At 40.4% G+C, this 24,375-nt stretch overlaps 1 protein-coding gene across 11 annotated transcripts in view; it reads left to right on the top strand.

Moving 5' to 3' along the window:
• inpp4b (inositol polyphosphate-4-phosphatase type II B) overlaps positions 1 to 24,375 on the top strand; it is a 969,352-nt gene that overhangs the window by 702,842 nt on the left and 242,135 nt on the right. For all 11 annotated transcript variants that reach the window (XR_006309059.2, XM_043674147.2, XM_087980071.1 and 8 more), the window contains 2 exons: positions 14,273 to 14,384; positions 23,640 to 23,712. Coding sequence is in view for 10 of the 11 variants with exons in the window: in XM_043674147.2 (XP_043530082.1) it covers positions 14,273 to 14,384; positions 23,640 to 23,712 (185 nt within the window). In the remaining variant the exon portion in view is untranslated. The remainder of the gene's footprint in view (positions 1 to 14,272; positions 14,385 to 23,639; positions 23,713 to 24,375) is intronic.

Genomic DNA, 24,375 nt, shown 5'->3' with positions numbered 1-24,375 from the left:
TATTGGGATTCCTACGTATTGTCTCCACCAGCAGTTAGATCACCAATGTAAAAAGCAATGGTGATAAGGTACAGCCTTGCTAGCTGCCCCTACAAATATTGAAATTGCTTGACTGCACATACCATTGCTGAGGACCGCAACAACAAGGTCACTATACAAAACCTCCACTCACCTGATGAAAGCCTCGCATAAGCTAAACTGCTTTAAAGTATAAAAAAAGGTATGGCCACTCGACCCATTCAAATGCTTTTTCCACAAAAGACATGATTTAAATGCCAGTCATTTGATCTTTTGTCAATTGCTACCAAAATGTTGAACTGTTCATAAGTGCAATTGAATGCTGACTCACCCTCTGCTTTACTAGTTTCAAACCACCTTGTTTTATAACCTTTAAAAAATATATTGCATAATAAAAAAGGACAGTCATACATAATATTACAGAGAATTAATTTACAATTTTCATAGAATGGTGGATATAATTGTGAAGTTCAATCCTTAAAGAACCAGAATACTCCCAAAAAATTTGAAGATGTAATTTCTATTTTTTTAAGTACTTTTCATTGTTCTTGATATGTTATCTCCTATATTACCACTCTCTTGTTACTACAAAGCAGAAAATTCATTTGATTCACTGTGATAGTGTCATTAGAGATGCTACATGATTATTTGTTTTATTTGGCTAGGGTTAGTAAGCTTTTTACGCCTATTATCCATTTCATGAGAAGGTACTAGTTGTGTGTCTTATCTTTGATTTGTTGCAATTCTTGAACTAATGGCATATATGATTGTTTTCTAGGTAGGTGGTTTGGCAGGGGAAGCAGCTTCTACCAGTGCAATGGTCTTTCATACTATGTCAAAATTTATACTGGCTAAGGCCCATGTTAACTAATTCTAAGCTAGTTGGTGAAGTGTAAAGCTAGACATTGATACTTTTTAAAAATTCATTTGTAGGATGTGGGCTTCTCTGACTGGTCAGCATTTACTGCCCATCCTTAGTTGCGCTTGAGAAGGTGGTGGTGAGCTGCTTTCTTCAACCACTGCAGTCCACCTTCTGTGGGTTGACCCTCAATGCCATTAGGGAGGGAATTCCAGGATTTGGGCCCAATGACAGTGAAAGCTCATGGTATTGGAGGTCATACATTGACATGGATAGAGAACTGGATGGCATGTAGGAAGCAAAGAGTTGGAATAAACACATCCTTTTCAGAGTGGCAGGCAGTGATGACTGAGGTACTGGAGTGTTCAGAACTGGGGCTCAGCTGTTCACAATATGCATTAAAGATTTCGACAAAGGAATTGAATGCAATATCTCCAAATTTGCAGACAGCACTAAGCTGGATGGCAGTGTGTGCTGTGAGGAGGGATACAAAGAGGCTGCAGGGTGACCTGGACAGGCTGGCTGAGTGGGCAAATACTTGGAAAATGCACTATAATGTGGATAAATGTGAGGTTATCCACTTCGATGAAAACAGAAAGGCAGGTTATTATCTGAATGGTGGCAGTTTAGGAAAAGGTAAGACACAACAAAATCTCGGTGTCATGGTAGAAGTCACTAAAGGTTGGCGGTGTGGAAAGCTAATGGCAGGCTGGCCTTGATAGCAACAGGATTTGCGTGTAAGAATAGGGATGTCTTCCTGTAGTTTTACGGGGCCTTGGTGAGGACACATCTTGAGTATTGTGTGCAGTTTTGGTCTCTTAATCTGAGGAAGGACATTCTCGCTATTGAGGGAGTCCAGCGAAGGTTCACCAGATTGATTCCCAGAATGCCAGGAGTGACATAGGAGGAAAGACCGGATTGACTGGCATGTACTACTGAAATTTAGAAGAATGAGAGGGAATCTCATAGAAACATATAAAATCCTGATGGGACTGGACATGCTAGATGTGGGAAGAATGTTCCTGACGTTGGGAAGTCCAGAACTAGGGGTCACAGTCTAATATAAGGGCTAAGCCATTCAAAACTGAGATGAGGAAGAATTTCTTCATTCAGAGTTTATGAACGTCTGGAATTCTCTACCACAGAAATCTGTTGGGGCCAGTTCAATAGATATATTCAAAAGGGAGCTGGGCATATCCCTTGTGGCTAAAGGGATCAAGGAGTTTGGAGAGAAAGCGGGTGTGGAATACTCCAATTGCATGATCAGCCATGATCATATTGAATGGTGGTGCAGGCTCAAAGTCATGTTGTGACGAGAGTAGAGGGAATGGATGTTTCAGGTAGTGGATGGGATAGCAATCATGTGGGCTGCTTTGACCTGGATGGTCTCTACTTTCTTGAGTTTTGTTGGAGCACTAATCCAGGTGAGTGCATGTTATTTCTCATTTTCCTGTCTTTCAGATCATAGAACAACAATGATTGTGTGCCTCTCAACATGTTTGCAATACTAATAATTCCATGTTCTCTAGTGGCAGTATCATGAATCCATAAGTGTCAATGTAAATGTGCTCATTGTTTTCCAAAACAAGCTAATACTAGAATTGAGCAGAATCAGCATGCAAGAAGTGACATTACTTTGCCTTGCTAAGCAGGATATTCATAATATGCAACAGAAATATAATAGCTCTTCAAAGTACCAGTTCTCATCATCTTTGCTGCACTGCTCATTTGCCATCTTTCGGATGTAATTCCTCTGTTACAGTCTTTTAGCCATGCTATTAGTTTTCATTAATGTTTTAATTGATTCTTCTCAGTAACTCATTAACAAATAACATGTTTAAATTCCATCTTCCAAATGCATTTGCTCATTTGATCTATTTTGTATTTCAAGGCTACATCCTACTTTTTAAATATCTTGTAAATTAATCTAATTCCCTTTTTGTGGATTTGTTTAAAAGCAATTAATAACATAAATTACTTTTGATGTCAACATTCAATCATTCCCTGCTCAAGTATTCCTTCATTTTTAATTATTAATTGCAAAAGTGTAATTACGAGTTGTTCATTAGGTAGAAAACACTGAAGTCATTTCAAGTTTCATTAAAAGTGAATTATTAGAGCTTTGAAATAAGGGAATTGAAACATATTAGGATTGACATTCAGCGATATACAAAATGTACAGTAAACAGAAATATACAGAATGGTAATGAACATCTGAACCAGAAGGAAAGGTTAATACTTCAGGCGCAGCCCTTTATTGAAAATAGGACATAAATAGAATCATAGTCATATAGCATGAAAACAGAGCCTTGGTCTAACTCATCCATTTATATCTATCTATTTATCCTTCCCGTCCTGTCCCATATCAAAATGTGATCTAATGTTTTATTTATCTGATGTTCACACAAAGGCATGTGCAGGTGTCTGGGAGAATCTTTGGAGAAAGATCAGGAGTGGGAACTTAAGTACAAGTGTTTTCTCCTGTGTTCACATTCCAACTGTCACCTTAGGTCAACTACATGATGAGCTAATGTTTGAACCAGAACCCCTCTTGTCTGCTTGGTTTTCATTACGCATGATGCAATCAGATACAAAACTATTTCAACAAATTAGGACTTCTAAATCATTTGATCAAATATACATTATGAACCTAAAATTGTGTGGTTTCTTCCCATTGAATTTGTTTAGCTGATTTTATCATCTTGGATGCTTTTATGTTTAAGAAAATACTAGATCATACAAGCCTTTGGACATGCCCAGCGCATGTTTTACTATTGTCCCATTGCCACATCCTCAAGCCTCAATAGCACTAAGAAAGTAGATCTGTCATTTACAAGAAACAGATTCTTTTGGAAATACAGTGTCATAGCACATTTGATGATATCTCATACAAGAACAAAATGGGAATTTGGAGAGCTTTTAAAATAAACTAGATTTTGAACAATTGCTAGTGTGCAATAAGAAATTCAACGAAGCAAAGTGTACTTTAGATTCTTGTTCTACAATTGTGCTGAGAAAAAGCACAATGGCTTATTGTAGAGGATAAGACTTGAAAGCAATGCTATCCACCTTTGGTACCGATTATGGCTACTTGGGAGAGTCCAACTCTCATACAGCAACCACTTGAGATCCAATATATTTCAAAATTTTGCCAGGCATCAGCTTTATTCTTTCTTTCACCAGGCATCACAAAACTGTGCTATGACATGTTTTTTTTTAGAAAAGCAGTTTTTTGTCTCTAAGGTAAACATGTTTGTAAACAATAGGTCTGTCATCTCAAGCTGCATGGGTATGTCTGAGCGGAAGGTTTGATTAGAAACCACAGCTGTGTTGCATTCTATGTGGAGATTCCTGATTTGGGATTCTTCTGATGTTTACTGAAAAAGTAAATCATTTTCAATACATGGGACTTTTAATATGACTTTGAGCTTGTTTTTTCTTTAGTCATTAATGAGAGCAAACAGGTTAGCATGAAGACAAAATTGAGAAATGATGTCCACATTGTTAAAAAATCAGACAACACCAGGTTATAGTCCACCAGGTTTAATTGGAAGCACTAGCTTTCGAAGCGCTGCTCCTTCACCAGGTGATTGTGGAATACACAATTGTAAAACACAGAATTTATAGCAAAAGTTTACAGTGTGATGTAACTGAAATTATACAATGAAAAATACCTTGATAGTTTGTTAAGTCTCTCATCTGTTAGAATGACCATGATAGTTTCACTTCTTTCATATGTAAATCAACAAAACTTTTTTTAAAACGTTACATTCTCAGATTAACTGTAACAATTGGTGTCAGCCCAGATAAGATGGTAAGTTGTTGAAGGTGTTAGCCCCCTGTGTTCTGTTGTCTGTGCCATAATGTTTAGATGGATTCTAATCTAAAAAGTGAGTTAACAGAGTCTTACATGGATTCATGCAGATTTTGAGCAAAGTACAGTGTAACTCTGCAAGTACAAATTCACCACACAAACATATATGTGCATGTGGGTTTTTGTGTGTGTGTATGTCTGGGGTGAGGGGTTGTGAGTGTCTGTGAGAGAGAGTGTATATATGTGTGTGAGTGTAAAGTGTCTAAGTCTGTGAGAGGTTGCATATGTGTGTGTGTGTGTGTCTGGGTGGGGGGTTGTGAGTGTCTGTGAGAGAGAGTCTATATGTGTGTGTGAGTGTAAAGAGGTCTAAGTCTGTGAGAGGGTGCATGTGGGAGTGTGTGTGTCTGTAGAAGTGTGTGAGAGTGTCTGTGTGCGTGTCTGTGTATAGGAATGTATGTGTGTGTATAGAAGTGCCTATGTGTGTGTGTGTGTGCGTGCGTGTGTGTATAGTGCAATGGTGGTCACCTGTAGTGTGACATGAACCCAAGGTCCCGGTTGAGGTCCTCACTATGGGTTGAAACTTTATTGCTGGAACAGCACAGCAGGTCAGGCAGCATCCAGGGAACAGGAGATTCGACGTTTCGGGCACAGGCCCTTCTTCAGGAATGAGCAGAGAGTGTTCAGCAGGAGAAGATAAAAGGTAGGGAGGAGGGACTTGGAGGAGGGGCGTTGGAAATGGAACGCCCCTCCTCCAAGTCCCTCCTCCCTACCTTTTATCTTCTCCTGCTGAACACTCTCTGCTCATTCCTGAAGAAGGGCCTGTGCCCGAAACGTCGAATCTCCTGTTCCCTGGATGCTGCCTGACCTGCTGTGCTGTTCCAGCAATAAAGTTTCAACTTTGATCTCCAGCATCTGCAGACCTCACTTTCTCCTCACTATGGGTACCGAACTTAGCTATCAGCCTCTGCTTGGCCACCTTTTGTTGCTGCCTGTCCTGGAGTCCGCCTTGGAAGATGGTCACCTGAAGGTCTGAGATCGAATGTCCTGGACTGCTGAAGTGTTCTCCGACTGGGAGGGAACTCTCCTGTCTGTTGATTGTTGTGCGGTGCCCATTCATCCATTGCTGTCGCCTCTGCTCAGTTTCACCAATGTACCATGCCTCAAGGCATCCTTGCCTGCAGCATATGAGATAGACAATGTTGGCTGAGTCACATGAGTACTTGCCACGTACATGGTGGGAGGTGTCCTCACGCATTATGGTGGTATCCATGTCCACACTCTGACACGTCTTGCAGCACCCACCGTGACAGTGTTGTATGGAGTTGTCCTGAAAGCCGGGCAGTTTGCTACGAATAATGATCTGTTTGAGGTTTGGCAATTGTTTAAAGGCGAGCAGTGGAGGTGTGGGGAAGGTCTCAGCGAGGTGTTCATCCTCATAATGTGTTGCAGGTCGCGAAGAACATGGCATAGTTTCTTGGCTACAACAGGGTACCCTTTGTTGTCAGTACTTCCCAGAAGCAGAATAGCAGAGACCCAAACACAGAATTGAATCTACAATGGTACTTCAGTGAAGTACAAAACCACTGCTTGAATGAAACAGATCCCTTCTACTTCATTGAAAAATCTGAGTTTAATACTATTCTTTCAGTGCTACTAGACTCTGGAAAAATTCCATAGGCTCTGGGATTATCCCACCTTCACAAGATTCTCTCTGCTTTCACTTTTAACAATAATATTTTTCTAAAATTCGATACAAATGAACTTGCTATACAAAGCCTCTAAGTTACCAAAAATCTTAAGCAGCTCTTCTCCAAACATTTCCTCATAATCTTCAATCATGATACCCTGCCACCTTCTAAACTCTGTTTCTCTCTGTCTGCTCTCAGGGAAGTAAACTCTCCCTCAAGTCACTTAGAGCTGTCATTTTCAGGCTGGTCATTCATTCATCCTAATGTCTATACAACTTTCAACATGCCCCTTCTCCGTCTTGTTAGATGGCCTTATTCACATAAATCATTTATTATCTCTTATCCAGTTATCTTCCTGTGGTTTGGCCATGTCCTGTGCCATCTGAACTGGCTAGCCACATGACAATATATATGCTCCACCAATGAAAACAGGGAGCTGTTTAATTGAGTCCTTTGTCTCTTCACCTTTCCATATGTTTACAACTCTCTTCAGAACAAAACTCTATAAGAAAACGTTCAAAAGCCCACATTTACTCCAATCCCATCTCTAATGCAGGTTCTGATATAATGCGATAGTTTAGTTCGTGTGCGATCTTGTGTTATAAGAGAATCACGCAATAGTCATACCATTGAAACTGATGGGGCTGGAATCACGTTACAGACAATACAAGTAAGGAAAGTTCTCATTCTACAAATAATGGTCTAAATTCTTCAATCGAGTTAAAGTCAATTTGCGTTGAACAAACACGCATTCTAGAAGAATGGACTATATCTCCTTTTTCAGCTTGGGGCCTACTTTTGCCTTGTGCCTTTGTGAGGCAATTTTTCATGTGTTTCTATGTTAAAGCATCTGCAGGTAAGTTACTGTGCTACTTTCTTTCACGACCATTTTTTGCTGCACTAAAAACATCTGACTCCTGCCAGGCCATGCTTGCCTCAGTTGCCTCTCTTGAAGATCTGAATACATAGGAGTTAGGTTCTAATGTGTCAGTAATCCTTTGGTACATCATCCAGATGCGTTCATAAAGAATGATTAGTTAGAAGTAAGAATAGATCATTGTGAAGAAATGTGGATGAACTTATTGTTATCACCCAATGCCTCACGGCACATTATTAAGATCAACAAGTCTAGACTTTTCTTGTCCTTGCTAAATCTTGTGATCAGTTTTCATCCTCCTGCCCAAACTGAAATCAACTCATATAGAAAAAAATTTATAACCTCTTTGTTCTGCATCTGAATTTGCCTTTCTGCCAAGGGGTGTGTTCATGGAATTTTACTAAATTGGAACAGTTTACTGAGTAATAATTATTGTATCTATGTTTTGATTAAGTTTTCTAATAGTTAAATTATTCTAAATTCCTAATTCTTTTGTTTGCATTTTAACTATAGTGTTTAAATAAATTGTGCTTTGCTTAACATTGAGTAGTTGGACCAGTTACTCAGTCTTTAACAAATAAAACATTAAGGATTTCTTCCTTCTTTCTAAGAAAAGATGCAAATGAAATTACTTACCTAACAATGCAATTAAATCGTTTGAAAGTTGATCCAGATCAGAATAAAACCAAATTGTATATTTCACATTGTAATAATGTGTATTACATAATTTGTAGCATAAGAAGGCTGTATTTTATTTACAGAACTTTATCTGTTATCGTTACCTGTATAGCAAAGTTCTTGATTTCCTTTGACTTTTTCTCTTTTTATACCATATGACAATGATTGTTACTGTTTGGATTTGCTATTTACGGTTAGATCCTATTTTCCAGAACAACCATTTCCTCCGTTACATAAATTACAATAGCATTGCTACTTCATTCATAATCTGTTCATTAATCATGCCTAATTAATTACTTTGTAAGTTGGAGTCATTGTTTATTTTCATGTGAATCCTGCAACAAAGTCCCCCAAACTGCAGGGAAATGAATTATCAGCTCTTCTGTTTTGGTGCTGTTGCTTGAGGGATGAATGTTGGTTGATAAACCAGGAACAGCACCTGGGGTGAACCTAATCATTTTTGATAAGTTACATGGAGAGTCTCTCCTGGTGAACTAGCAGTTTTCTAATACACTGTTCCCAAACCGAAACTATGCACCAGACTGGACCCCCTCAAAATATTTTAAGAAGGTAGCCTAACCCTAATGTTTTCTTATTTTAAAGGTAGATGTGAAGTGCTTTGTTCCAGATGCAATGTGACTAGTCAAATCACTTGACATTAAACAAAATACAATTTATTTAAACACCACAGTTAAAATGCAAATACAAGAAAAAAGAATTCAGAATAACTCAACTATTGGAAAACTTAACTGAACAATAGATACAGTTATTATTAATTAACTGTTACAATTTAATAACATCCCGTAAACCCCTTGGTAAAAAGGCAATTTCAATCACTGGTTCTCACATGTAGTTCTCCAATCCAGGAGGAAAACAACATCAAGTTAAAACTCAGATAAAGTGGCAGCTAGGAGACACTCAATGAAGCTTTCAATTCTTTTGATACCTCAAAAGCTGCACAAATAGTTTACTTTCTTGGAAACAGCTCAACACTTCTGCCTTACAACTTCTCTTCAAAACAAAACAGGACAAAATAATCTCTTAAAGTGATGACTTTGTCACACTGACTGCATTACCTATGTAGTATGTACCTTTGGTGCCCCACTTGCAATCGCCCACTCACTGCAGATGGAAGTACTAGCCGCTGATGAGATGACTTGGGACTTCTGATGCCGGCACCATCTTTGCAGTTCAGCCATGCACCCGAGACAAGTGCTAGCACTTCACAGCTACCTTTCACAGTTCATTTTATCTGACCTGCACATACAATTGCCACCTTGTTTTGTCAGGTAAAACAATGACTGCAGATGCTGGAAACCAGATTATAGATTAGTGGTGCTGGAAGAGCACAGCAGTTTCAGGCAGCATCCGAGGAGCAGTAAAATCGACGTTTCGGGCAAAAGCCCTTCATCAGGAATGCAGGCAGAGAGCCTGAAGGGTGGAGAGATAAGTGAGAGGAGGGTGGGGGAGGGGAGAAAGTAGCATAGAGTACAATAGGTGAGTGGGGGAGGGGATGAAATTGATAGGTTGGGGGGGGGAGAGTGGAGTGTATAGGTGGAAAAGAAGATAGACAGGTAGGACCAGTCATGGGGACAGTGCTGAGCTGGAAGTTTGGAACTGGGGTGAGGTGGGGGAAGGGGAAAGGAGGAAACTGGGGCATTCTTCCTCCAGGCGTCTAGTGGTGAGCGAGTGGCGGTGAAGGAGGCCCAGGACCTCCATGTCCTCGGCAGAGTGGGAGGGAGGAGTTGAAATGTTGGGCTACAGGGCAGTGTGGTTGATTGGTGCGGGTATCCCGGAGATATTCCCTAAAGCGCTCTGCTAGAAGGTGTCCAGTCTCCCCAAAGTAGAGGAGACCGCATCGGGAGCAACGGATACAATAAATGATATTGATGGATATGCAGTTAAAACTTTGGATGTGGAAGGCTCCTTTAGGGCCTTGGATGGAGGCGAGGGAGGTGTGGGCACAGGTTTTGCAATTCCTGCGTGGCAGGGGAAGGTGCCAGGATGGGAGGGCGGGTTGTAGGGGGGGGGGGCGTGGACCTGACCAGATGGTCACGGCGGGAACGGTCTTTGCGGAAGGTGGAAAGGGGTGTGGAGGGAAATATATCCCTGGTGGTGGGGTTTGTTTGGAGGTGGCGGAAATGTCGGCAGATGATTTGGTTTATGCGAAGATTGGTAGGGTGGAAGGTGAGCACCAGGGGCGTTCAATGTAACAAGGACAGAATGCCACTGGTGCTCACCTTCCACCCTACCAACCTTCGCATAAACCAAATCATCTGCCGACATTTCCACCACCTCCAAACAAACCCCACCACCAGGGATATATTTCCCTCCACACCCCTTTCCGCCTTCCGCAAAGACCGTTCCCGCCGTGACCATCTGGTCAGGTCCACGCCCCCCCCCCTACAACCCGCCCTCCCATCCTGGCACCTTCCCCTGCCACGCAGGAATTGCAAAACCTGTGCCCACACCTCCCTCGCCTCCATCCAAGGCCCTAAAGGAGCCTTCCACATCCAAAGTTTTAACTGCACATCCATCAATATCATTTATTGTATCCGTTGCTCCCGATGCGGTCTCCTCTACATTGGGGAGACTGGACGCCTCCTAGCAGAGCGCTTTAGGGAACATCTCCGGGGCACCCGCACCAATCAACCACACTGCCCTGTGGCCCAACATTTCAACTCCCCTTCCCACTCTGTCGAGGACATGGAGGTCCTGGGCCTCCTTCACCGCCGCTCCCTCACCATCAGACACCTGGATGAAGAATGCCTCATCTTCCACCTTGGAACACTTCAACCCCAGGGCATCAATGTGGACTTCAACAGTTTCCTCATTTCCCCTTCCCCCACCTCACCCCAGTTCCAAACTTCCAGCTCAGCACTGTCCCCATGACTGGTCCTACCTGTCTATCTTCTTTTCCACCTATACACTCCACCCTCCCCCCCCCCCCCCCCCCCCATCCCGACCTATCACCTTCATCCCCTCCCCCACTCACCTATTGTACTCTATGCTACTTTCTCCCCACCCCCACCCTCCTCTCACTTATCTCTCCACCATTCAGGCTCTCTGCCTGTATTCCTGATGAAGGGCTTTTGCCCGAAACGTTGATTTTCCTGCTCCTCGGATGCTGCCTGAACTGCTGTGCTCTTCCAGCACCACTAATCCAGAACCTTATTTTGTCAACAAGTATCTAGAAGTCCAGCTGAACAGGGGGTACATGAGGTCAATGCTCATCAACTGTGCCCTGAGATGTTGGTGATTGATGGAACGCTGGAAGAGCATGTGGCAAGAAGAAATTGCCAGGTTATTGCTCTGACACTAATGTTGGGAATTGTCACTGTTTAGTTTCTATGCAATGGGTGGAAGAAACGGAAATGCACATTGATGAGATGCAATGATATAATAATGAGATACTAACACATGCTAATTCACAAAAATAATCTCCTCATTGCTCTATAGTAAGAATCTTGTCTTTGCCATTCAACACGTGGTTGAAAAATAGGATTTCTTGCTCTCAATGGTGTGCAATGAGGAGATTTTTACTTGCATTAGTATGCGTTGACATCTCATTATTATATCATCTTGCCTTGTTCTCATTGTCTCACTGTTTACTGATATTATTCTCCCAAATTTTGTACTAATGCCAACATCATGCATGGGCTGGGAAGATTGCATTCCCTACCATTCTTCAAAACATTCCGACGTGGATATTTTCTGTCCGAAGTGCCAGAAAAGATCTGAGGAATCTCAGTTTAATATCTCATCTGAAGAGCAATTATTAGGGTCACACTGGAATATCTATCTCCATTATGTGTAAAATCCAGAGGTGGAAATTAAACCCGCTAACCTCTAATGCAGTCTTAACTGTTACCAATGAATAGTATTATTAATCAGTTTGTGGTGAGCAATAGTTTGAAACATTAGAGCAGAATATATAATTGTGCATCTGAGATGTCTGAAACTTAAATGAAGAGGTACATGTGATTTTTTTTAGTTTATTAAGAGTCAGACTGGAACTATTCTGTCATTTATTTTTCAGTAGTGAATTGAGATGTTGTGCGTTTATATCACTTTAATTTCCTCTGGCCTTTTCGGTATGTGCTTAAGGAGATCTATACAAACGCTCAAGGGGAGTGGGAACCGATTGAGTGAAAGACATGTTTATGTGCAGTGTAGCCTATGTGATTTTATCTTAGATTGTTCTTGGTTAAAGCCCTTAACATAGCTACATCCTATCAAACTTGAGCTGAAAAGTATAACCCAAGATTTGGTGTATTATTTATCAGGCACCTAGGGATATGCAATAAATGCCCAGCCAGCGATGCCCATGTTCCACGAGTGAATTTTTTAAAACGTGTTTTGAACAATGAGATTTTAATTCACATTAGTTTATTTCATCATTTTTTAATTGCTTCACAAATACTTTGTGACATAATTGAGCTGCCATTTCTTTCTTTTCTATTCTGCCCTTTTAAGCATAATACATTAGCCACCTTTCTAATTTTCTCTCCTTGATGTCTTTGTTTTTTTTTCCTAGTGCACTCATAATACGTTATAACACATTATCCTGTGAATTTCATTCTGATCTAGAGGATAAAAGCACTACTCGACCAGTGTATCATATTAAATATAAACTTTAAAGGAGAAGGAAGGTTCGAAATAATTTCATAGAATGCTGTGAAACATGAATCTACTATTAATTCATGTTGTACAGCCTTTGATCAGTTAACTTTTCTGCAAGTTTATATCAACTCAATTAACCGGTCAGATCAGTTGTGCTACGTGCAGAATAAATAAGATTCCAACCTACACGCTGTGAAAACCACAACAACTCATATACTACCATATATAGTAAATCATCTATATCCACAAAATAGTAAATTCACCTAACCAAAATATAAGTAACAACAAACATTGCATATCCACAATGTTTTTAACCATTTTAACCTTGTTTAACAAGCTCCACACTTGCGAATTTCATCATTTGCAGGGGTGCTCAAGAATGAAACCCGAACAGATATGGAGGAATGACTATAGTTTCAAAATGAGCAACAGCTCAGCACTGTGGCTATGTAATATCTATAACTTTCATTGTGCCACCCCATATTTCCATTGGCTTGCCTTCACAGCTGCCACTCTCCAGGGAATCCACCTCCATTACTGTCAGATTGGCCATAAATGCTATTTCACTCTTGCTTCTCTGTCTCTCCAACAACTGATGACTTTTTCCTTATTCAATGAGGAAACGCTGAGAGTTAAGGCTGTGCGGAATTAAGTGACTTCTTTGGATAGAGGAATATTTATACTGGAGTCGTTGTGTGGGGGGAGCTAGTGGTACAGTGGCTGTGCAGGTTGACAGGTGACATTGAAGAGCAAGAGGGTATCAATGTACGAGCACTTGCTGTTGAGGTGCAAACATGAGGAAAGTTCTAGGATGAAATTGTGTCTGGCTGCAGAGTCAGTGGCTCAGATGATAGCTGTGTGAAATTCTTTGGATAAGTGAGTGATATAAAGATAATTGGCAAAAGAACAAGAAAGTAAATGAGGAGAACATTAGATACAAGCACGTTCTAATAGTACGCTGTCTGAAAAGCAGGTGAATGATGTATGCAGTAGCGCGAAGAAATCTTACTACACGGTTCATGACCTAGTTTCTGTCCCCATTGCTTGTAGTTAGTTCATACAGGCCAGTAAGGAAGTATTCGTGCCACATCCTGGTCTGTGTACATCAGGTGTGCTGCTCGGTCCATCAGACACCAGGAAATATTACAGCTTGGCTGTCTCAGATTCTTTGGAGGCCTGTCACAGTTCATTGTTTATTGTGTTACTGCTGAAGCCAGGATAAGCCTGTGTTTACATAGGAAATATCCTTGAATTGATAGGGATGAAGAATTTAGAAACCATGGCACTTTATATGACTTAACATCTGCTCTGATATTTAATTCTTAGAAGATGAAGCAACTTAACTATATTTATAGTCAAGAGTTGAACAGGTCACATTCTCACAAATGCTTTTATAAAGGCTTAGACCAACCATACAAATGTAACAGTTATATTATTGTGCTGCATTTTGCTGTTCTGTTGGACATTAGGATTTTTTGTTTAAATTACATTGATATTACTGATTTCCACTGGGTTATATGCTGTCCATTTATAAATAGGATGAAACAACAGTGTCTTAAAATAGAGACTGAATTCTGCAGGCATGACTGAAATAATTCTTTGAAGAAATAACCTCATAAAAATCGTGTGTCAATTTGAGCATGTGCAGCTACCAGTGAAATGCTGTTGTGAATTCCTTTTAGCTTGAGTCAAGGAGATACTTGTTTATGTTTCAGCCCTTTAGATGGTTCAAGCAAAGTGGGGACCATAGTGGTCAGCAACCTTAAAATGGGAGAGAATGAAACTGAAGAAACAGACCAAAGCCCTGGTGAGGTTTCGAGGCCAAAGGTAAAGACAAATGCTTGCTGTATAAATATATGTCTAATGTTTACCAAAATTCAACTGAGTATCAATGGTTCATAATTGCCTTGTTCTTGTCTTATTTACTTAGCACAGTTGACGTGAGCAGGCACTTAACTACAATGTAAAAATTTCAATGGAATATCACAGTTTAAAGATTAAAAACATAACTTGTAGCTTTTGTTTAGGTTTAAATCTTCTATTGGTGGATAAGAAAATATTTACTACTTGCGATAGTAGAGTATTGCCACACGTCTAAAAATATCTCTATCTGTAATGTGTAAAAGTCCTTTCGTATGCACAGCATATGTCAGGCAGCACTTATGATAACATTTTCCTAACATGCTTTTTCTATCATGGGATTTCCTTCACACCTATCATGTTTTTCATGATAATTAAACATAATATTCAATTAATTTACCTTTAGTTTACTTCCAAGACTTGTCTAAAATTTTGCTCACTTAATCCTGAGACTTCTCATCTGCCTGTCTAGCATAGATAGTAGCAAGATGCTAGACAATATTTAATGGAAGCAATGTGGGTTTTGCCTGGCAGCTAGAGAGTTGCTGAAAACCTTATGTTCCTTCATTTATGTAAATCCTCCAAAATTAAATGCAACTTAGACATTTAGTTGGAAGATGGCAGGCCATCTCTGGGATCAAGGAAAACGGGGGAGGGGGGGGGGAACAGAACTCCCATTTGCCAAGATTTGTTGGCCAATCAGAGGCTGGCAGCTTTATTGAATGGCAGCACAAGTGATGGGACATTCACTACTGTCCAAGTGTGACCAAGCCACAGGTGAGAGGGGATTCACAGGAGAGGAGGCTTGACAGCAAGGGCAGTGGGACAGTTTTCAATGGGCTTCCCTTTCCCATTACCAGATCCCTCGAACAAAAGAGTCCACAAATAATGTTTTGCTTTGTCATGCTGCTCAATTTGGCAAGCCCACACCTGCTACTGACTCTTTTCATTTCTGCCATTGACTTGTCTAATTTATTATGAATGCTGTGTACGTTTGTCAGTATAATTCCTCACACATTCAGGATTGTCCGGGAAATGTCCAATTGCCAAATCACATCTAGCATTGAACACTTTTTTTACAAGTGTAGGTTAGTTGGGTAAAGTCAGTGCATTACTTATTGTTTAGGGCTGAGGCGATATGATACATTCTACGGTCCATGGGCCATACAATCTGCATATCTGGCATCAGATCAATATAGAAATTCCAAGTACCACTTTACTCATTTATCGGGTGGACAGAAAGTCATTCTTGACTTGATGATAGCATCCTGCTAATATCACATTTGGGAAATCTGAGATGGACTGGTGCATTTCAGGAATAAAAGAGGTGGTTTAAGAGCCATTAATGTATTTCTGAAATTCACTGCAAAAAGTAATCTGATTAGGGTAACCAATATGCTGTAGGAGAGTTTGATGCTGATTAGACTAGATTCCCTACAGTGTGGAAACAGGCCCTTCGGCCCAACAAGTCCACACTGACCCTCCGCAGAGTAACCCACCCAGACCCATTTCTCTCTGACTAATGCACCTAACACTATGGGCAATTTAGCATGGCCAATTCACCTAATCTGCATATCTTTGGACAGTGGGAAGAAACTGGAGCACCTGGAGGAAACCCACGCAGACGCGGGGAGAATGTGCAAATTGCACATAGATAGTTGCCAGAGGCTGAAATTGAACCCGGGTCCCTGGAGCTGAGAGGCTGCAGTTCCAACCACTGAGCCACCGTGCCGCTGTGCTCAGTTCTCTGAGACATTTGGTTTGCAATGCAGAATGATGCCAACAGCATAGGTACAATTGCTATACAAGCTAGGTCAGTTAAAAAGATCCTGCTTTCTGGACCTCATCCCTTATCAAAGGTATGGTGACCCTTAGGTTAAACTCATCGTCAGTCATCTCTATCTATTGTGAGAGAGCAGCCTGTGGTCTTCTGGGGCTATGGCAACCTTCACTTTCTCTCAGCCTCAAGCTTGCATCTGTCTCAGGCTTTACTTATGAAGTTGCTGCCAATGCCAATCTAATCATGTGCAAAACTATAAGTATCCCAATGTATACTGACCAGTGAAAGTAGACTTGCAGTAGAATTCCTGTATTCCCAGCTATCCTGACACGAACCAATATCTGTTGAGGACAGTGAATCTCTGAAGTTGGGCCTGGCTGATCTGGTGCATGTTGTGAGATTCCAAGTGACTTGACTGATTTTCACATGCAGTGTGAATATTTGGAAGCATTGTGAGGCTCCAAGGCCAACCTGGGTGTAAACTCAACAAAGGTACTGGAATACTCATATTTTACAATTGTGACAAAATCCACACAATTCTTAATGATGGGTGAATATTTGTATCTATTGGACCTGCTGCTTGTATGATTATGGACATCCTTACTTGAAGGCAAACGAAAAAGGCATTTGCTGGACTTGTGTAAGCACAACAAGCAGCCAGTTTTATGTATGCAATAGATTTCATTGTCACGGCTCACTGTGTCTGTATATTTATGGGCTGCCCAAGATGCATGATGCTATACATCCTATTAATCACCAGCTTGGCACAACATGAACTGGCCACATGATTGGGTAAATTGTTACACCAGTTTTGACTAAGTTTTCCACTCAAGATGAAAGTTTACTTCACATTTTCTGGGACTCTACAGAACTTGCTGTGTCCATGTGTTCATTTGACATTACCGGCCAATAAACAACACACCACTCAAACAAGCCTTAGGCACTGGTACTGCAGCATTATATTGTGGTGATCCAGACCCTCCATCAGTATTAATTGAACTCATCAACTAGCACAATTGAGCTCAGTTCTGACATGATACATAAGCAACAGGTGGTGTTGACAGGGAATCCCTGCTAGGCTCAACTCCCTCTAACATCTTTGTTAGATTCCCTGAGAAACATGTATTTGATGGAATGGCACCTATTCTTCTACCCTTTGCATGTTCCTGCTATGTAGTTATATGTTTGATACATTTGAGTCTGTCAGCTACATGTAAGAATTTCCTTACATGTCATAATAGGCTCCTTCCTGCACTCAAATTCATCTTTGAAGTGGAACAGTCAAATTATCTCTCTTTCTTTGACATCCTCATCAATAAATTGTTCAAGGCTTGTCTACTGCACAACTACCTTCACTGCTTAGTGATTCGGATTCCTCCAGTTTGACATACTTTAATATTGCTCATTTGGCAACACTATAAATAGGGACTGAGCCATTTGTTCAAAACCAAAAATTCAGTGTTGAAAAAGGATGCATTAAATCCATCCTGCAAGATAATGACTATCCTGATGAGAGAATTTCTTGGTGCATATCATGCAAACACACAAATAGCTCTCAATCCACCTCTTCACCTGATGAAGGAGTAGCACGCCGAAAGCTTGTGATTTCAAATAAACCTATTGGACAATAACCTGGTGTCGTGTGACTTCTGAACTTGTCCATTCCGGTCCAATACCGGGACCTCCATTTCAATCTACCTCCAACTACTGTGGAAGTGTAAAGTTTCTCAGATTTGAGCAATGGATGAAACAAGCTGTTTGATGTTACTTCTGTGCAGTAACATCACATGTAATGTTCATCACTAACAGGATGCTGTCGTCCCATCAAAAAAATGTTCTGCCGATCTCACAGATGAGCAATGCGGCACACAAATTTCAATACTGGTTGTCAGGTTTGTAGGTTGCATGTTCCAAAGATTAGACAGGATTTTCATATATTTGGAACGGCAAGGACAGATTAGGGATAGTCAGATTGGCTCTGTGCGTGGGAAATTGTATCTCACCAACTTAATCAAGTTTTTGAAGAAATAACAAAAAGGGTTGATGAAGCCAGAGCAGTGGACGTGATCGATGTGGACTTAATCAATGTGGACTTAAGTAAAGTGTTTGAAAAGGTTCCACACAGACTGGTTAGCAAGGTTTGATCACATGGAATATGGAGAGAAACAGGCATTTTGATACAGGACTGGAGACAGAGGGTGGTGGTGGAGGGTTGCTTTTCACACTGGAGGCTTGTGACATAGCAGTGTGCTATAAGAATCAGTGCTGGGTCCACTGCTTTTTGTCATTTACATAAATGATTTGGATGTGAACATAGGAGGTATGGATTAGATTAGATTCTCTACAGTATAGAAACAGGCCCTTCGGCCCAACCAGTCCACACCGACCCTCCAAAGAGTAACCCAACCAGACCCACATCCCTCTGACTAATGCACCTAACACTATGGCCAATTCATTTAACCTGCACATCTTTGGACTATGGTAGGAAACCGGGGCACCCGGAGGAAACCCACACAGACACGGGGAAATGTGCAAACCCCACACAGACAGTTGCCCAAGGCTGGAATCGAACCTGGTTAGTAAAATTAGAATTAGAATCCCGATAGTGTCGAAACAGGCCCTTTGGCCCAACAATTCCACACCGCCCCTCTGAAAAGTATCCCACCCAGACCCATTACCCTACATTTCCCTTGACTAATGCACCTAACCAACATGTCACTGAACACTATGGGCACTTTAGCTTTGCCAATTCATGTAACCTGCATGTCTTCGGACCATGGGAGGAAACCACAGCACCTGGAAGAAACCCACGCATCAGAGAATGTGCAAACTCCACATAGGCAGTCACCTGAGGCTGGAATCGAACCTGGCGCTGTGAGGCAGCACTGCTAACCACTGGACCACCATGCCGGTTTACAGATGATGCCAAAATTGGGGGTGTAGTGGACAGCCAAGAAGGTTACCTCAGTGTAGAATGGGACCTTGATCAGATGTGTCATTGTGCTTAGGAGTGGCAGATGGAGTTTAATTTAGATTCTTGTGAGGTGTTGTGTTTTGGAAAGGCAAATCAAAGCAGGACTTGTACACTTAATGGTAAGGTCCTGGGGACTGTTGCTGAACAAAGAGACCTTGAAGTACAGGTGCATAGTTCTTTGAAGGTAGAATCACAGATAGTGAAAAAGCATTTGGTAAGCTTGTTTTTATTGGTCAGTGGATTGAGTACAGGAGTTAGACGTCCTGTTGTGGCTGTACAGGACATTGGTTTGGCCATTTTTGGAATACTGCATTCAATTCTGGTCTCTCTGATAGAGGAAGGATGTTGTGAGACTTGAAAGGATTCAGAAAAGATTTGCTAGGGTTAGAGGGTTAGAGATATAGGGAGAGAATCATAGAATCCCTCCAGTGTAGAAACAGATCATTTGGCCCAACAAGTCCACACTGACTCTCCAAAGAGCATTCCACCCAGACACATTCCCTATAACCCTGCATTTCCCAATGCTAATCCACCTAACCTACAAACATCCCTGGACACTATAGGCAACTTAGCATGACCAATCCACTTAACCTGCACATCGTTGAACTTTAGGAGGAAACCAGAGCACCCGGAGGAAACTCATGTAGACATGGGTGAATGTGCAAACTCCACAGTCACCTAAGAGTGGAATTGAACCCGGGTTCCTGATGCTGTGAGGCAACAGTGCTAGCCATTGTGTTGCCCCGAGGCTGAATAGGCTGGGGTTATTTTTCTTAGAGCGTTGGAGATTGAGGGATGACCTTATAGAAGTTTGTTAAATCATTAGGGGTGTAGATACTGGCAATTGGGACTAGATTTATCCAAGGTATCTGGTCAGCATTCATGTGCTGGACTGAAGAGTTTCCATGCTGTACAGCTCTATGACTCTATAATTGGATTGAGCATAGCCCTTTGGCCTTATGTGGCAAACACTGTACTGACCCTACCCAACCAGCCTGTCCTTGTAAAACCCACAACATGGTGTCTAACATTAGATGTGATTCTGCAACTGTACAGCATTTTCTATATTTTCCTGATTGTGCAAATAATTACACTGACAACTAATCTAAGATTACCAGTCAGGCTCACGGTGTGACGTACTTGGGTGTGCTGGAAGCTGCATATGTTAATGCACAGGCACTGTTCTTTGCAGACAGAAAGAACATGTACACGCACTGTGCCTGCTTCAACTCAGCAAAACAGGTGACAGCCTGGTGATGTCTTGACCAGTCAGTGTTAATGTGCCTGGTTTTAAATTTAAAACAAAACTTAGCAGTTGAACTTTTAATCATTATCATCTGTTGCTTTCTCCAGTGTGACAGTTCTATTGGAATCCATTTACTAATCAAGTGTCCATGCAGACTTAGAGTCAATCAGTCAGCACACTCATCTCATGCTGTACAAATATTGGGTTTTATCTTATATCCATAATCTAATATATACTGAATTATGCTGACATATGCAAAATGAAAACTTTTGACAAAATGTCTTTTTTCAGCAAAACTTGCACTCTGTCCAATCAAAAGGCCACTGCCTTTTTCTTACTTTTCCCTACTCTGGCCCTACTTGCTTATGAAATTTTTGGTTTTTATATTCTGTGCTTCCCTGTCACATTGTCTTTATCATTACTGTCTAGGTACCCTGTAGCCCTGTGCAACTGGCTTGTCCTTTTTCTTAATTTTGATTTAAAGTCCTCTGCATAATTCTGTTTGATCCACCAGGATACAGGGCCTAGAGTAGCTGATTTGAAATGTGTTTGATGAACAGCTCCTTCTTACTGCTGCTAGTATGCCACAAATGGAAACCCATTTCTTCATCACCAATATTTGAGCCATACATTCAACTCTCTAACTTTTTTTTTACCCTATGCCAGTTTGTTCATGGGCCCAGTAGTAAACTAGCCATTATTGACTTTGTGTTTTTTAATTTAGTCCCGTTACAGTGACTAAAACACTTGATAGTATTTAACTGTGTAGTCTGTTTCCTCTGGTGGTGTGGAGTGAGAAGGTCAGAAAGAAGTGAGCGTGTGATTGGAATTAGAGTGAGGCAGTCAAGTGATGTTAATGAACACTTTGCACAAAGGATGGAGCAATTGTCAAACTTTTCTTGGTAAGTTGTTGAGGCTATATCATTTGAAAATTTCAAAATTGAGAGCAATATATTTTTGTTTGACAGGAGTGTTAAGCATTTCAGAACAAAGGCAGATAAGTAGATGGAATTAATACAAGAATTAGCAATTATTTGACAAACCTCTTGTGGGTCAGTGATAGTGTCCCTACCCCTGGACTGAGAGGTCCGGTTCAAGTCCCATCTGCTCCAGACATGTGTAATAACATTCCTGAACAGGTTGATTAGAAAAATAGGTTAATTATTTTAAAAATCAGCAATCATCTGATTAACTAGTGGAACATTGTCAAGCACTGAATTGTCTTTTCCTGTTCTTCCTTTCCTTTCTTTTTGCTAGTCCAGTTATTCTTCCCATTTGGTGATGGTCAAGCAGCTTGTTGTTCATTCCTCAGTGATATGAAATTATATCCTGGTTGTGAGATTGTCTGCTTTTTTAAACAAAAAAAAAAGTAACCCAGTGTGCTTAGAGAAAAGGGAGGATCCTTTGCTGAGTGTGTCCCACAGTTTATTCGCATTTTTACTAAAAAGATTGATGCAGTCTAGTATTGATTATGATGATGGTGAAAAGCCATGTCAAAACTAATGGAATTTCACTCCAAACAATAGAAAGCTCACATTTTCCTTGCAAGTGGAGTTCTGTAAAAGCAAAAAAAAATCTGTTTTGAGACAATCGGAATGATTCTTTCCGTGTTTCAGCGAAATGACTGATGGCAGATTCTTTATTCAGCTGCCAACTGAATCACAATGATTATGGCTGTTCAAGCTTTCATCCCAGTTCTATTCAACATAATTGATCTCAGCCAGGCTGCAGTGGGGTTTCTGTAGTTGGCTTGTTTGGTGAGGGTACAATTAAGCAAGGTTTACATTTACAATTCCTTCTCAGAGGCTGGAATTGAAATCTGTCTGTCGACACTGGGTAAGGTTTATTACCCAGTTGTCGAGGAGGCAAAATAAATTTCAATTAACAGGTTTTGGCCATACACGTGAGAGAAATTAATTCCTGTAGTGTGCTTATAAAGTGCTCTGGAAATTAACAATTTCTTGAAATTACGGTGATGAATTCAGTTACCATATTTTCATTTTGCAAAAGTTGAATGTGATAGGTACTTGCCTTATGAGTTTTTCTGACGATTGTTGAGATATTAATGTTTCTCAAAAGAATTTATCAAGACAACAATGCTGTAACAGCATAATTAAGGAAGTAATCATTATAGGTGCCAATAACACACATAACACTAGATTGTAGTGAATTTGCTAACATGTCTGGAGATTATGTTTTAAAATTACATATTTACAGACACTAGTACATTGCTGCATATATTGATACATAGCTTCACATGGTTAAAAGAAAGAGACATTTTAAAGCAGAAACTGTAAATATCACTTGCCTGCTAGATATATCAAATTGAAATATGAAATGTTATGATAGTTTATTCCATGAAAATAATTCCTTTTAGCAAGTTCAGTTGGAGATAGGGAAACATTAGAAGGAAAGAAGTACCAATATCTCACCAATTGTCTTGACAATGGATGCCAAAACATTTTTAATTTAATTTAATATTAACATGAATGACATTTAAATTTATTGCAGAATAGGATTAAAATAAATTTTAAATATTTTATCCCAAAAATTGAGATGTTTGCAACCTTTGTAAAGTACATTGTGCACTATGACTGAAATCTAATGGTATTTGAAAATAAATTTGCTTAAAAATATAAGGCTGGATATTGTAACATATAACATTAGCACCTGAAAGCTTCACAAATCTGTTTGGCATTCTTCTGGCATCTCTACAGGGCCTTTATTCTATTGAAATGCATTAGTATTTGGAATGAAAAAGTGGATAGTATTTTGTTAGAATAGAATAGAATGCCATTAGGCCCAGCAAGTCCACACTGACCCTCCGAAGAGTATCCACCCAAACTTATTCCCCTACCCTATTACTCTACATTTACCCCTGGCTGATGCACCTAACCTACACATCTCTGAACATTTTGGGCAATTTAGCATGGCCAATTCACCTAAGCTGCACATCTTTGGATTGTGGAAGGAAACTGGAGCACCTGGAAGAAACCCACGCAGACACATGGAGAATGTACAAACTCCACACAGTCACCCGAGGCTGGAAGTGAACTCAGGTCCCTGGCGCTGTGAGGCAGCAGTGCTAACCACTGAGCCATTGTGCTGCCATGTCATTCAAATGCACACATTTCTTTAATATCACCAGTGATAATTTCTTGTCTAATAATGTTTTATATTTGTACGATTATAGTGATTTCCCTGTAATCTCTTCTTTACTAGCCAACTTCTTTTTGTGGAAATCTGTTGCACAGAAGTATTAAAGACCCCGAAAATTCCTCACTTCTTGATTCAGGTATGTTTGTTCTTCATTTGTTTTATTTAAAATTGATTGAAGATCCATTATACATACCCGAATCATTTATTTGATGGCATCTATTGAATAAAATGAGCATTTTTGGTGGTTATGCAAATATATTTTGCCAAATATAACAGCCTGGCATGTTTCTTCTTTGTCTGTCTTCCATTCATGGGACTTGCATTACAGAAAATACCATAAAGCATTTACATTTAAGGCAGAACGGTTTCTATGTTCCAATTATTAATTTATTATTAGAACCTACTCTAGCACATCATATTAAAATGTCTTATCTTCAACTGCAGGCATAGAAAATAGATATATGGGAGTAGGCCATGTGACCCCCTCGAACTTGCTTCTCCATTCAGTATGATCATGGCTGATCATCCAGCTTGATACCTTAATCCTGCCCTCCCTCCATATTCTTTGGTCCCTTTCACCACAAGAGTTATATTTGCCTCCTTTTGAAAACACAATATTTTGGTCTCAACCACTTTATGTGATAATCAAATCCACAGGCTCACCATTCTCTTTCTGGGTGAAGAAATTTGTCCATATCTCAGTCCTAAAAGGTTTACCCCATCTTAAGCTGTGTTCCTAGTTTTGGATTCCCCCACCATTGAGAATGTCCTCCCTGCATCAAAGCTGTCCAGTCCTGTG

The sequence above is a fragment of the Chiloscyllium plagiosum genome, unplaced genomic scaffold, assembly GCF_037043375.1.
Source record: "Chiloscyllium plagiosum isolate Xiang-an unplaced genomic scaffold, Cpla_swu_hap1 HiC_scaffold_36, whole genome shotgun sequence".
In the NCBI taxonomy this organism is placed as follows: domain Eukaryota; kingdom Metazoa; phylum Chordata; class Chondrichthyes; order Orectolobiformes; family Hemiscylliidae; genus Chiloscyllium; species Chiloscyllium plagiosum.
This window is presented reverse-complemented; position numbering and strand designations above follow the sequence as displayed.